General features: G+C 45.0%; 1 protein-coding gene across 23 annotated transcripts in view; it reads right to left on the bottom strand.

Moving 5' to 3' along the window:
- Nucleotides 1-16,081, bottom strand: part of celf2 (cugbp, Elav-like family member 2) — a 210,693-nt gene that overhangs the window by 68,990 nt on the left and 125,622 nt on the right. For all 23 annotated transcript variants that reach the window (XM_047575017.1, XM_047575016.1, XM_047575013.1 and 20 more), the window contains one exon: nucleotides 2,375-2,457. In XM_047575017.1, the coding sequence (XP_047430973.1) occupies nucleotides 2,375-2,457 (83 nt within the window). The remainder of the gene's footprint in view (nucleotides 1-2,374; nucleotides 2,458-16,081) is intronic.

Genomic DNA, 16,081 nt, shown 5'->3' on the forward strand with positions numbered 1-16,081 from the left:
AGCCGTTCAGCTGCTTCCGTCCTGAACCAACATGGCTGCCAGTCGGTGCCCTTTTCCCTCCAATTTGGCCCCGGTCCAGCTCTCCAGTCTGATTGCTTTGCCTTCCTTTCCCCTCCGCCATCAGGGCCTTGGGTTTGGATGAAGAGATAGAGCGCGGGAGGGAGGGGAAGAGTGCCAATACAAACATTGTTCCGCTGGCTTTTTACAAGCCAGGAGAGTGGGGGAAGTTAATAAGCAGGTATTGGTTTTTAACTGCGGCCCGTTTATTGCTTTGCCCTCGAGCGTGCTGGAGTGCTGCGCTCCACCTCTTTCCTGTCCATCTGCCCATCACCCCTGCTAACCTCCTGCTTTTGTCTTGACGCGCCTCACCCAGCAATTAATTCACCGTCCTCATCACCGTATATTATTTTTGTTTTTTTTTGCACCCAGCTGCCTCCTTCCGCCGTTTACAACCCGAGCTCCGGTTAAAAACATTATAAAAACACTTAATGACGTGTCATTACGCCGCCATCGATTCGCCGCGTTTGAGAGTGAACCGATCGGCTCGTACGGCCAAGGAAATCTGAAACCGCATCAGTGTGTGTCGATGCCGGACATCAGCCGGCCGGGTGTGTAAAAAGAAAGCTGTAAAAAGATGGATGCGATGCGGCTTTAATTGCGTACATATGAAGCTATCGATCATCCGGTTTCCACCGGAGACTAAAACCTCCAGCAAACGCTCAGATCTCACTGCAGTTTCTCTCCTTAAAGGTGCATCTGTCTTTATTTGTTGCATCTGCTGAAACTTTGCGAGTCTTGCCTTAGGTTTTTGCTCCTGGGTTTTGTCTTACAGGCTGCAAACAAATGCGAGCCTGACAGCCACAACTCAGGGCGGAAAATGAACATTTGGAGACGTGAAATGGATTTCTTAAACCTGACCAACAACCTGGAGTCCTGTCAGGCTGATATAAATGTTCCTACAGGTTCAAGCTACTTCCACTCTCCATGAACCCGACATCAAACATAACAACGAGCAGAGATGCAGCCGGCAAAGAGAATCCGGAGAGGAGGAGGGGATGACCAGACAGACTACAGAGAGCTGGGGGTGTTATGGTGTAGAAGAAGGCGATTTCATGTTCCTATAATCCTGAAAGTGCTGCAGTATGTGTCCTCCCCCGGGCTGGTTCACACCTCCAACAAGGGATAAGTGACAAACTCTCACTGTGCAGGAGAACGCTCCAAATTTAACACGCTTGTTCCACCAGCAATTAACACGGCGACTCTGTGCAAAAAGCTCCAATCGGGAGCCGAGCGGAAATCCGGGCGCGCGGCTCTCGTGGGATTCGCGGCATCCAACCGCCCCGTCCTGCCCAGGAGGCCTATCTGCCAGTCCGGCTGACAGAAGTAGAGTCGGAGAGCGCAGGCGCTCGGCGGATGAGATTCCAGTTAGCCGGCGCACGAACCGAGGAGAGAGGCGGGGGACGCAGCCAATAACCTGAGCAGAAGGGATCTGGGGGCCTCTAAATATCCACACAGGGCTGAGAGTGCGAATAAGCTGCAGCTCACTTCCTCTATTGCTCTCCTGGGCCACGGAAAGGAACAATATTGGAGAATGGAGCATCAACACTCCTGTTTATAGTCGGACGGCTGCGCGAGGAGCCAGGGAAGCAGGAACTGACGCAAGGAAGCGATTAAATGTGATATTTCGGTGACCGTACTCTAACCGCGTGCGCAAATGATGATTTATTAATTCACAAATAGTCTGAACCATTTAGGAAGTTAGCTAGTTAAAAAAAAAGAAGTGCATCTGCATGGTGTCTGGTTCGTGACATCGCAACATATCATTCCATATCCCACGCTACTTGTAAAGATGTCTCCTAAACCTTCAGCCTCTCTGCTCGTCTTCTCTTTTCTCCTGCTGCCATCATTCATTACAGGAACTGATCTATATTATCGACCTGAATACATTCGCTGAGAACAGACGGCTCATGTGCTACATACTCTGAGCTGTAGATATGTATAGCCTGTATAAAAACAGGCGCCACCTCAGCACCTTCAGGAGCATTTAATAGAACTAGAGTGTTGTTAGGTGGGATGGTGTCTAGTGTAGTGTCCGTTTCCTGCAGCTAAAGGTCTGATATCTTTGTCACATTCTCAGAGTGGCCTTAGGTTTTGAAGAGGTACAAAAAAAAAAATGAATCTCATTCCTCCATGAGGATGTTTCGCGCGGGCCACTTTTCGCGTGCGCTCATCGCTCCCAGAGTTTCGCACGGTTTTTCAGCCTCACGCCGCCGCATTCACACCGACTCTCAGGTCGGGGTGGGGCCGCCTTGGGGCGCTGCTGTAAGTGTGTGATTAGAGGAGGAGGCAGGCAGAGCAAAAATCGAGGACTCACCCCTGTTAAGGTCTTTATGTTATGCAGTGCATTCTGGGCTTCAAGGGCAGCTTTCCTTGTGTAAAACGTGACAAAACAGCAGCCTGGGGAGAGAGAGAGAGAGAGAGAAGGAGAGAGAGAAGGAGAGAGAGAAGGCGTGAGAGGAGCAACAAAGAGCATTTTCTCTCTATTCATCTGCCTGGCATCACCTGTCGACACTGGCAGGCGACGCCGAGCGAATGTTAAGGACGAAACATCCTAGCGGAGGGGGAAGAGTTTGGATGCGATTCAGCGCTGATGAGTCGCGCCTGAAGGAAGTGTCAAGCACACAAACACGAAACAATAAAGAAACAGAGGGAAGACAGAGGTGGAGAAGGAGTTATCCCTTCATTAATCCTTCAGTAATCTGTGAGCTTCATCCCTCATTTGCCAGATTTCTCTCGTGAATTATTTCGAGTAGTGATGTTTGATAGTGAAATATCAGTTTAAAATAAATGGATAAATTACTGTGATGTCTTTTATTCTTAATGAAAATATGATTTGAAATACACTACTTTCTTTTTTTTTTTTTTTTACACATTAGGCTGTAATAACACCAAGTATCGGTATTGCCGATATCAGCCTGAATTTTACTCGGTATCGGATTGGAAAGGAAATCAGTGGTATCAAACGTCACTAATTTCCAGGAATTTGCAGCTCAAACTCCTCCCACCACGTTAAAATCTGAGATGTTAACGTCTGAGGAATGAAACAAACCAACAGTCATTAAAAAAAAAAAAAAAGTGCTCTCCTGTGTCTGACTACGTCATTTAATCCAATAATCAGTTCAGATTTAGGCCACGTTCTACCTCAACACTTTTTACACCTGCAAATCAAAACTTAATTAGTTTCTTATGCACTCGCTGTATCTGCACAGAAGGAAGGAAGAGAGGGGAATGATGGAGCCTCTTCCTTAATCTGTGTGTAATCCCCCCCTGCAGAGTGGTGCTGGGACGCTGCAGTCGCCGGCCGTGAAAAAAAAAAAAAAAAAGAAGGTAAAACCTGCATGGTCAGAGAGAAAAAGCAGCAGCAACAGCAGCAGGACATGTCGGCCAGACACAGAGGTGTGACTCCTCTAGTTTCTCTCTAATGTGCAGCAGCTGTTTTTTTCTTTCATGATTCATGTCAAACACGAGGTTTGGAAAACAGTAAGGACTCCTGTCTGTCCTCACAACATGATTATGTAGCAGCTACAGGGAAATTAGAAACAAGACTGACATTTATCAAGACTGTGCGGCGCTGAAGGTGCATCCTAAGGTGGACTAATGCAATAAAAGGCTGCGGTGCAACTTTAAATGATGTTGCATGGACGCCCCGCTCGGTTAACAAGATCAATTTACATTCATTAGCATATGTCTGTGCAGGTTCTCAGTCCTCCACGTCACGGTACAGACAAAACATGCTAGAAAAAATGCAAAAAACAAGGGCAACTCAGCTTGTAGGACGGAGACTTGATCCCCTGGACTAGTTAGCGAATACTATAGCATCATATACATAATGACAAATCTAAACATTTCCTCTGTTTTAGTGCAAATACTTAAGAAAACGTCAACATTTTGCTGTTTAGTTCTTAGTTAGTTAGTTAGTATAACGATGGGCAAAGCCAAAGCAAGTAGAGCTCCCCCTGGTGTCTGGCTGCAGTACAGCTCATAAGCTCCACTTTTTTCAATTTTCAATTCTTTATTTAGTTATTTGACTCTATAGAAACAGGATGTGACTTAATAGTGACTACCAGTTGCCATGCCAACCCCTCTATAAAGCAGTCCCATGAGAGTTGTTAAACATTTTTTAGAAATACTTCTGCAACTCTTAAAAAATCAGTCTGGAACTGCAGTTACTTTTATTTATTTTTACAGAAAAGTGGTTAATGTCTTCGATGCAATTTTGTAGATTCTTCCCATGGACCAGACTGGACCCTCTGGGACGTTTTCTTTGAAGTTTCTTTGAAGATCTTGGTCGGTTTAAGTGAGCTCCCTGTCCTTGACCAACTTCTCCTGGATGTCCAGTTGTGTGCCTGTTTGTTGAGAATCAGTTCGCCCTGTCTTTTACGAACTGAAGAAGCTACTCAATAAAAAAGTCCAGTTGCCCTCGTCTCAGCATTTTCTTTTTGGACGTCCATTAGCATGAGCCAGCCACAGGTGAGCCAGCTGCCTGCAGCTCCAGCGTCTTCCCTCCAGGTTTGAACCCCCAGCCCCCCCAGCTCTGCTCATCTGTTCATTTCAGTGTGTATTTATTTGTCCTGAGATGAGCCGAGAGCACCGTTGTTTACATCTGCTTCGTCGTCCTCCCCATTGTGTTTGCGGCACAAATCAACTCGGCGCGAGCGCCGCGGACCGGTTTTGCCGGCTCCGCTGCCCCCGCGACACTCGCCCATGCAGAGCATCTTAGTGAAATCCAACGGTGAGCATCTGGAGCGGGTTTAGTATCCGAATCCCCGAGTCCCTTTGATGAGGCTGGGAGCGTAATGGATCTGAATTCCTGCGGCGTCCTCCGGGGGCCGGGGCTGTTGAATAGTTGGCCCTCGGCCTAGCGTCGGCAACGTGATTGGTGTTGTGATTCAGAGGGTTCAGTGGCTGTGTGTTAGCGGGGATAACGCTCAGCTTAGTGTTTTTTTTTTTTTTTCTCCTTCCTCCATGGCCCACAGCGTGAAAGACAGCTCGGGGTGTCACTTCACTAAACCCTGAGCCCTCTGCTTCAACTATCAGCCTCAATTTACCACCAAGAGTTTCACACCGGCTTCCACCGGTTAAAGGCACGGAGATAAGAGGGCAAATTAGTCATGACTGACAGACTAAGAATTTACAAAATTTACTCCATGTAGGTCACCAGACTGATTACCTTCCATGTGCTGGAGATGTCTGGCAGTTGTGCATCATCTTTGGTCTCTAGTATCGTGATAAGTATTCAGGACACCAAATGTAGAGTTTATTGACGATGTTAGCTCTAAGTAACTGGTGCCTCCAAAGATAAAACCTTGTTAGTGGAATCTTTCTGTGAGCTCACAGTTAGGCATCGATAACCGGCTCTTTTAAAGAACGGGTTCCAACTGGCCTTCATGCTTATTGATGCCAAACCTTTATATCCCAGTCCAGAAGGTGGCGGTAATGCACCTAAAAGTTGTTTGCCAATCGCCATAAAACAAAAGAAGAAGAATCTTTCCAAAGAACATCATTCACATCACGTGACGACAAGGAAGACGCAATTTCAAGCGAGGGCGACAACACCACCAACATGGCGAAGCGTTTGTCGACAATGCACAGCATAAAATACCGAGTGCCATGTATTCAACAATCTCCATTGAACAAGTGCAGCTACTGCTAAGGCTCAGCCGAGCAGATCTCTTACCTCTTTGTAGAAACTCACGAAACAACGAACACCTACTTCTTTCTAGTCCAAAAATTCACGTAAGGGAATCAATAAAGAACGCGCAGAATCGATAATGGCATCGGCATCACTAAAATCCCATCGATACCGTAGCGATGGGTATCGATGGGTTGATGGCTGATGTTTCCACTAGAATGCCAAAAATTTTGCATGTACATTGCGTAATGTCGCAACCGTGAGCTGTCGAGTTGTATTTGAAGGCAGCAACCGTCCTAAGAAAGGATCTAATTCAGCAAAATAAATGCATCATGGAGCAAAAGCTCTTTAACTGTTAATATATGCACAGCACACTTGGTCTTTTTTTTTTTTATTATTATTATGCCATTATAATTCCTTTTGCACCTGTGTTCAAGCTATGGCCCCGTGTGCGCGATTAGCAATTCCAATAGCGGCGTACGAGGCGGCTCGGCTTCCAGCAGCCGCGCACTGTACATTAGGATTCCGCCGGAGTTTTCTGCGTATCTGTATATGGGAGGGCTAGCTTTTTGGTGTTAGCATTAGCGATTCTGAAGGCACATAATGTGAGGGCGGGGGGGTGAGGGAGTAAAGGGGGTGGGGTGGCGGGGCTTCTGGCGCCGCGTCAGCCCTCGGTGTGTGTGTTGTGATTCCTGCGGCGTAGCCGAGGCCCCGGAGCCAGTGCGGCATGTGGCAGATCGTCCCAGGTGGTGGGCTGTCAAGACGGGGATCAAAGAGCACAGGAGTGGACCTCACACTCTCACACACACACACACACACACACACACACACACACACACACACACACACACACACACACACACACACACACTCACACACACATTTACACTCGGAGACGTTCTCGCAGTGTTCCCCTTCCACCTGCTTAAGAGTCAGCACACTCGCGTCTCGCACATAAAAAAATAACCCTGCAGAAAACCAATGAGAGTGCACATATTCTAAGAGTGCGTCTGCCTTTTATTTAAACATATATATATATATATATATATATATAAAAAAAAGAGGATGCAGACCAGAATGAATAAGCTCCCTCCATCAATTTGTGTCTCTTGTCTCCAAACATTTACCTGAAGGCCACGAGGGCTCAGAGCGAGGAGATACACTCTGCTTGTGTTGTTGAAGAGGGACACTCCAAAAAAAAAATAAAAAAAATAAATAAAAAATAAAACACACACGAGACGTTTTGAGAGAGAGGGGGAACAAATCTATTAGAGGCTGGCGGGGGTGTTAAAGGTAGACGGACGTGGAGGACGTGCGGAAGGAAGGGCTGAGTGTTTGAAAGACACACACACACAAGAAAAAAAAAGACGAAGAAGAAGAAGAGGGGAGATAAACAGCAGCTGTGAGTGGAATAGAGAGCAGAGGAGGGAGATGCCTGTTCATAAATGCTTCATGACTGCTGAAGGGGGGGCCTTTGACTGACTTTGTCAAGACAGCAGAGCAGCGGAGGAGCTGGGGGGGTGGAGGGGGGAGGATTTGGAACGTGGAGGAGGTTGATGTTACGGGCCGGCATCGGCTTTAAAATCAGGTGCATATTCCTCACGCTAAAAAAATTAGGCCAACCTCAGAGGTGACAACCTGCAATTTGACTTTCTTTGTGCACTTAATTCTTTTTTTTTTTTTCTCGTTTCAAATTCTTAATTTAAAAAGAGAGCCCTCCATCTCCCATGCCGCACACTAGGGTTGGGTGGTTTGGGTGGGTGGGGTCATCTTTAGCTCCAGCGCCGGCTAATCTACTTAAATGACTTCCATTAGTTTCAGGGCTTGGCCCAAACACGCAATTCTTAAAATAACAATCGTTTAATTAACGCCGATGGAACCGATGGTTGCATTTACGGAAAAAAAAAACTAAACTAAATTATCAGCACTGTGAGGGAGACTTTACCTTTGCTACGAATAAGAAGCCCCCGATATCTGCAGGGCCGATCCACATCTACATCATGAAACACTTTCTGCTTTCTGGGACCAAAAAAGTGTCCAGAAACTATTATATTAGATAAAAAAAAATCTTTCAAAGATGCTGCTGTAAAACCTAAACCTTGAGGGCATCCTGGTTGTATGTGGTCACATCTGCTCTTTAAAACTCTACCATTGTCCTGTATATGTTCAATGTCAGCTGACTCACAGTGGCTCATCTACAGCTACGCTAGGCGCTACGCTAGGCGCTACACTGGGGGGCAATGCAGATTTCAGTGTGTTGCTCAAGGACACTTGGGCATTTTGGTGCACGTGCTTGGGATTGAACCACAACCCTCTTTACCCACTGAGCCACCACAGATATACAGGCCTCAAAACATCAATCACAGTCTAACGTTTACGACAAAATGGCCATGTTTCACGCAGTGGAGTGTTGAATCTACCGTAAATAAAACCAAAGAAGAAAAAGAAGACGACGAACACATCAAACTTGATGTTCACCCCACGTGGTTATTCAGTACTTAATTAATTGTCAGAGGTTTACACCTTCTTCTCTTATTGAAACGGGTTAATGGTCGGCTACGTGTAGACGTACGTTAGGAAAAGCTTATTTAGGGTATGCACTGACGTCACTGCCGCCTGAGGCCACGCCCCCCTGAGTGGTGAAATGTATCAGTAAATACAACAACACCGGGATCAGATCAAATTAAGGACGATTGGACTCGACGATGATCCATACGACCGTATGATAAAGCTTATGATTCAAGCTAATGCTGCTAATCCCCACGCTCAACTGTTAATTGCCACTCAGTGGCCGTAACCATGGAGACTTCAGCTCGCTGTGACGTCACGCTCGTACCCTCTATAGTTATCTTACTGCTGTTATTCAAGCGTTAAACAAACGGTCGAATCAGGTGGAAGTGAAGGAAGGTGAGGGGTACGGTTTATCGAAAGGGGAAGAGGAGTCGGGTGGTGGTGGTGGAGGAGGAGGGAGTATCGTAGAGAAATAACCCCCTCCCACCCCGAGCACCTTCCATCCGAAGCACTGACTCGGCTATTACTCCTTCCACCGCTCCAGTTCCTTTTTCTTTCCCTCCTCCACGTTTCTTTTTGACCTGTGGTTCCACTAAACCGCTGACCCGCATTAACTAAACACTCTACTGCAAATTACCTCCAGCGCAGGGGTCTGGGTGGCACGGGACAACCTCCCCCTGTCCTCCCCCCACCCTCCCCCGTCCTCCCCCATCCGCTCCGGCTCTAAAACAAGCTCCTTAATGCGTATAATTTACGTGCGTCAAAGAGCCGCTGAATGACAGCAAAAAAATAATAATAATAAAAAAAAGGAGACAGAGAACACATTCTGAATTTGACAGCGCAATAAAGAACAGATTGTCAGATGGAAGCGGATGAGTGGATGAGTGGAAGGCTTCAAACAATGCCGCGTCTCTGACGGGCATTTGGCTGATGTTCTAATCCTGTTAACGCAGGAAACGGTCCAGGCTCGCAGCACTTCTCAAATCTACACAATCCGCTGGTTACTTTCGGTTGGAAGCGCACCAATGTCACCCCCACCTTCCAAATCCCATCCCCATCCCCTCTCTGCAAAAAAAAAGAAAAAAAGAAAAGAAAACAACAACAACAAAAAAAAAGCTTTCAAATCGAAGCCGACCCGAGAGTCCACGGAGGGAAAAAATTCCAGCTCTGCAACTTTGCTCACAACCAAGCAACTCTCTGTGTCGCTGAGGCATGCAAAAGTATAAACAGAGAGAGGAACGAGAATCCACACACACACACACACAATCTCCCATTAAAATCCACCTGCAGCTGCTCTCTAATTGGGCCTGGGTAGCCGGCTACGAGCGCTAACGCCTAGTTAAGGCGATATAATTGGCCGCTCTGCTTTGGGGAAAGAATGAAATAAATCAATGCTCCGTCTCGGGTCGGGCCCGTCTCGACTGGATCCATTAGAGCAGATAATTGTCTTGGACGGCGGAGTGTTCGCCCTGGCGTTGCCATAGCCGAGCGGGAGGATACAGTTGGCCCGGCGGAGCGGATGTCTGCCATTGGACGTGGAGGGAGGGGGGCGGGGGGGGGGGGGGGAGATGGGGGGGTTGTTGGTCCCTGAATGTGGCACCAAAGGGGACGGCTTTTGATCTGAACAGTGGTAAAAAATCAGACACTGTAATCTGCCTCTGTGTGTTTATCTGGGTCCAAAGGCTGGATGTGTGTGTGTGTGTGGTGTTTATTCACGTTAGAAATTAAGATGATTTGGTTTAAAGAGATAAAACTGACCAGTTCTTTGTTTTCAAGGCAAACTACAGCAACGCAAGCATTCACTTGAAGTTGCACAGCGCCGATAACTCTTGGCGGCCCAGATGTTCGTAGGTCGGATCTCTTTTGAATATCGTAATTCCATTAAAGATGAAAACAGAGGCCTCCATAATCCAACCCAAGACGTCTTAATTAGGAACTAATTGGGTTCAATCCTCATACAAAAAAAATTCAACTCCAACAAAGTCAGACCAATTTAACCTAAATTTAGTTTGCTATGAATTTTTAATTTCTCCAAGGTATTTGGGATCAGTAGGACCTACAATGTATGAAAACCGAGCATAATTTTCCAACATGGAAGTTGTAGTCATCCTCATACTCGTCCTCATATTTGGACACTGGGATTATTTCATTATTTATATTATAATAAATTCACCCAATGTGTGACAAAATATAAAACTGTTTATTTTAATACCTGAACATGACTGAGCAAAATTAGAATTGCCAACAATGAAGTCCCAACGTCCTCAAACGAGTACTTGCTAATTAGCGACGTTGTAGCTGGATGCTATTGATAAAATTTGTTAAATTTGCAGCTCGTATCAAAGTAGAAATGTTAATAAGCATAAATAAATAAGTTTTAACCGTAGAATTTGATGGGGTTTTGTCCTGTGATCGTCTGTAGGGCGCCTGGTCTGGTCTGGGTGGGTGCTACATGCCAACATAACATGAATGAATGAATTCCAGGTCCAAAAGTTTCCCAGCAGCACACGAAATTGTCACAAGATGGTTTAAATGTCATTTAAACTCCCCTGTCAGTGGTCATAATGTTGTGACTGATTTGTAATGGCTTTATAATTGTCTCATTATGGAAATAATCACGACTGCCTCACCTGTAATAACCCGACCAGTCTTTAATTACTTTATATGCTTAAATGCTGAGGTTTGGGAAATACCCTCGAGCTTTAAAGGATCAAATTAAAGCCCAGAAACTGTCGATCAACTCAAGAAATACAAACTAAAGGTTTATAATTAATGAATGTGGGGAAAGATCATTGGCTATGGCTGTGATAACAAACAAAGGTCTAATGGGAGGTTTTTGGCCCATCCATCGACCCCAACATCCACCCTACGCCGACTTTTTAGCTGCATCATAATGTTGCCAACTTCCTCCAATGTGGGAGATTAAACATAAGGTTACAATTACTTGCAAACAGGGTTAGCATCAGGTTAGCATCTACCTCCTTTTTCCAGTCTTGGAGCTAATTAGCTGTGTTTGCTGTACACGCATCAAAAGTGGTGTATTTACCAGAATGATGAGATGCGCCCTTAAAACCTGCACACTTAAACCGCAAGCTAACGGCTAACTACCTACCTGAAAGCAGAACCAGTGCAGAAAAACTAAATGGCTCGACTTGGAGCAGGTGTCTTAATTAAGTCTGCATTCCACTTCGCGGTCACTTAATGGAACTGAGCCGTCATTACTACTACACCTGCGCTTTTCCCCCGGAGTGACAAGTCAAAATGTCGACCGAGAGAAAGAAAAAAAAAAAAAAAAAGAGGCTAATTAATGCTAATGAGCGAATCTGCCAGGACGAGGAGAAAAACTTTCAATCACTCTGTGACAAAATTAGAGCAAGTTAGAGGAAAAAGCAGCTTTTTTTTAAAATAATGAACATAATAAATAGCTATCTGCGCTACATCCACATTGGTCTATGTTTTATTTTTTATATTTCTGACTTATTTCCCGCTCCAGTCCTTTTGGTTGGATACAGCCGGTTAATGAAGACATCAGCGGCTCATGTGGCCGATGTCGTATCATTAAGATAAATGACACAAGCCCCAACAACACACACACACACACACACACACACAATCTGCAACAAACCCGTCACGGCGCTTAAGGTTGTGTTTCAGCAGAAAGGACCGTTTTCTGTTTACCCCTCTGGCTCTCTCTGTCTCATTCCCTCTTTATCTCTCCCTCCATCTCTATCTCTCAGCACAAAATGCCAAATTGCTCCATTTCTCACTCCGTTCCTCCTCCTCCTCCTCCTCCTCCTCCTCCTCCTCCTTCTTCATCCACTCATCTGGTTATTAACTCCAAACACATTAAACCAACAGTAGCGCCGCGATATTCCCCAGACCGCCCTAGTCAGCATGAACACACAAGCTAAGTGCACACACCTGGGTCAAACCGCAAAATGGAATCGACACGATGGAAGAAGAAAAAAAAATAAAAAACTTGCAAAGAGGAAACTGAGCTCAGATCCTACAGACTTTACGAGACCGTTTAAAGTATTTGTGGACCGAATTTTGCGAAGCTAATACGACATTTGGAGACGGACGGGAGCCAAAAACATTCATGAGACGACATGTGTTTGCTCAGGGAGTTTTATTTTCGTCAGGCTCAAGCAGCCTCTCGCGCGGGACGAGTGAGCGTCGTGTGACGACAATAATAAGACGGGAAGATTACACTGATCCGCCAGATATCCACTCGCCGATCTGACGTGAGAAAACGCGCTTCGGCGCCGAGCTCCAGGCGCGAATTAAGTCGCGGGCTTTTTATCTCGGATGTCCTGTAATTAATCATTAATTTATTCATAGCGGTCCCGGTCTGACGCCTGCACGAGTCTGGCTGCCATTTTAAACGTAACAACAACAACAACAACAAACCGGAAACGTTGATAAGATGAAATGAAAGAAAGTAGATTGTACGCCACCACAATAGCAGAGCTGCAGACGTGAAGTTTGACGATTCCTCAGAGACGGAAGCAAACGTGTAAAACAAGTTGTTGAACAAAAAGAACGATGTCAATGACGACCCAAAGGACGCACAGCTGAGTTCCTAAAAACAGACGTCATTTTAAATGTTTGTTGCAGTATCTTCTTTCTCCAGATGGAGCCGCTGATGTTTCTGATGAACTGGAAACGAACTATCGTCTCTTTATGACGGTTAAAGCTACAGCCTCAGCCCTGAAGAAGCCACGTTCATCGTGTTGTGTTGAGGTTAAACACATATTCGTGTTTAAAATACTAAAAGACTAAAAGTGAAGTTCACCCAGCGTAGAAGCTGAGAACGGAACGATTAGACATCCTAATACTGGAGTTTTTATTTTGAAAGTAAGAGTGCAATTTTGTTTCTTTGATGTTTCGTCTGGCTAGACCCAGGCAGAATTTACATCATCTTTATCTGTGTTTATGTGTAATTCTATCAATTCAATGGGCTTCTTTTGATATTTGCATCTGATATTGGATGTTAAATTGTTACATATGAGAATATATTTCTCCATTGATGAAGTTATTTATGAATCATTTGTTAATCAGCCTGTTACAGACAGAACCCTCAATGGTCATTTCTGTTTTCTGTGTGGTGCTGATGGACAGCTCCTTGAACTGTAATACTGAAGATGTTACAACATGTTACAGATCCTTCTTCTTAACCTCCTGAGACCTGAGATCTTATTTCTTATGCATTTTTAATTCCTACAAAGTATTTGGGATCAGTAGGACCTAAGAAGTATTAAAACTAAGCACCATCTTTAACAGGAAGTCGTAGTTTTTGAAAAAACAACAATAACAAATAAAAAAACACGTCCTCATATGTGGACGCTGGGATTATTTCATTATTTATATAATAATAAAGTCACCAATGTGTAACAAAATATAACTGTTTATTTTAACACCTGAACATGGCTGAGCAAACACAGAACAATGAAGTTCCAACATCCTCAAACGAGTACTTGCTAATTAGCGACGTTGTAGCTCGTTGCTATAGATAAAAGTTGTTCATTTGTGAGTCACATCAATATTTTGACAAGGTTTCGTTCCTCGTCCAGTTTTGTCCTGTGATCGTCTGTAGAATAAATCCCATGTTTTTACTAGTGTATTGACCCTTTGCTACCACTAGATGGCAGACCAAAGTGTCCACTAACGAGGACAACGGGTTTAAATGAAGCAGAATAAGCTGCAATAAAACCTAAAACTATTACAAGCTTTTATTTCTTTACATTCTCATGATAAATTTACTTATCTTCTTACTAACTGTCTTACAACAACCTCACAAAACTTTAAGAAGGTCTGTGCTGCTTGATGTATTATTATTTTGAAGTATTTCGTATCGAGACTCCAGATTTAACGAGGCTCAGTCTCGTTTGTGAGTTTCAGACTCGTGTGTGAATCTTCCGCAAATTTCTGAGTAAAGTTTCTCTTGTACTTTTCCCAATTTCCCGTCTGTAATTTGCCGTTTACCACCACAACGTCCTGCTGTTTCCACCTCTTTGCTGTTGGTGTTCCTTTTTCGGACCACGAGTTCGCTAATGAGCATCCAAACGGGTTGGAGAGAAAAGTTGCTGCAGCCAGTGAAACTTGTTCGCCCGCGTCTCGGAGGGACTAACAAACCCATTTAATTCCAAAGTGCGACTCCTACAAAGGAAGGAGCGAGCGCCGCTGGGTCACCGCCGGGGCTGCCTGCGTGGGTTCGTTTGGCCCAAATGGCCGCGATACTTTTCAAACAACAGCGTCGCTAATTTAAAATAAACACGGCGAGGGGAAGAGAGGGGCCACGGTTTCCCTGACACCGGCGAAATTACAGAAGTGGAGCCGGCGAGGGGGCCGACGCAGAGCGAGAGCAGACGAGGCCGGGCGGCTTACTTAACTTTGAGAAAACAACAGCGTCGCTCAGCGCCTTCGCATAACAAGGCCAGCGAGAGTCCAATGAAACGCTACATCTCCTCTTAATGCACTTCACCTCACAGCACAGAAACAGAAAGGGGGAAAAAAAGCAAAGGTGCAATAGGTGGCTGTGTTTTTTTTTAGTTTTATTTTTTTATTTCGTTTTGTTCCGGTGATGAGAGATATTCTTGAGTCATCAGCCGTAACAACAACTCAGTTCGAGGGAGACGCAGCAGGAGATGTGAAGAAGCTGAAGGACGGGAGGAGGAGGAGGAGGAGGAGGAGGAGGAGGAACTATGGCCCCTCAGAAAGAGCAAAGAAGAAGGAGAAGAAGAAGAAGAAGAAGAAGAAGAAGAGGCTGGTGGGAAGAGGAGTCATCTCAAGGCCGAGAACAAACGCACACAAAGACACGTGACACGGTTTGGCTGGCAGAACGCAGCCTCCAGGCTTTCATAAGCTCACATGACTCAGTCGGAACGAGGCGACGCCAGAGAGAGAGAGAGAGAAAGTAAAAACGAAGGAGAAGGAGAAGAAGAAGAAGAAACGAGAGAGGGAAAGAAAAAAAGAAAGAGAAGGTGGAGAGTGTAGGTGCAGGGAGGTGAAGGACGTCTTCTGACGTGAGAATTAAATTCAGTTTCAAAACATGAACTCAGACGGATGCTGGACTTTTTCCACCACCTCACCTGCAGACGGATTTAAAAAAAAAAAAAAAAAAAACCTGAATCACACCACAAAGTAGTAAAGGAAACACAACCTCTAATACATAAATAAATACTAGAGTAGGGCTGGCCCAAATTAATGGGAAACAAGAAAAAAAACTGCTGCACATCCACGATAACTGTGAATATTTATGTATTAACTCAGCTGTGCGCCCCTTGCTGAAAGTAACGGCCCGACACAGGACACGAACCTCTTGGTTTAAAGTATTGCTATAGTTCCATGTCAGCGACACTTCCTCCACACTCAAACACTGCACTCTTCCACCAGTTACAAAGAAATGTTGGATTATGTGCTGCACTTTAAAATACATGTGCACTTTATAAATAAATAAATAAATTCTCCTACTCTCACAGAAGGGCTGTCAGTGTCAGCTGTCAATCATCACAACCAACGACACTTCCTGTTTCTACAGTGTCAAATCGCTAAACTAAAACCGAAAGTTTTCTTTTCCTGTGTTTTAATTTTGGGCCCATCCACTAACATGGAGGGGGTGGAGCTTATATGACTTGCAGTGCAGCCTCCAGCCACCAGGGGGAGCTCCACGTGCTTTAACTTCACTTTGGAGGTATCAAGGGTGATACTGGGAATTTTGGTATCAATCCAATATCAAATAAATACAGGGCTAGTATCGCCGATACTGATACCTATACCGCTACATGATAATTGAATAACTTTGTAATTTTGCCTTTAGTTAGTTGATTATGATAAAACACAGGATAAATATTTTAGGCAAATAAACCTGTTTTTCAA

This window comes from Mugil cephalus, chromosome 22 (assembly GCF_022458985.1).
Source record: "Mugil cephalus isolate CIBA_MC_2020 chromosome 22, CIBA_Mcephalus_1.1, whole genome shotgun sequence".
NCBI lineage: Eukaryota > Metazoa > Chordata > Actinopteri > Mugiliformes > Mugilidae > Mugil > Mugil cephalus.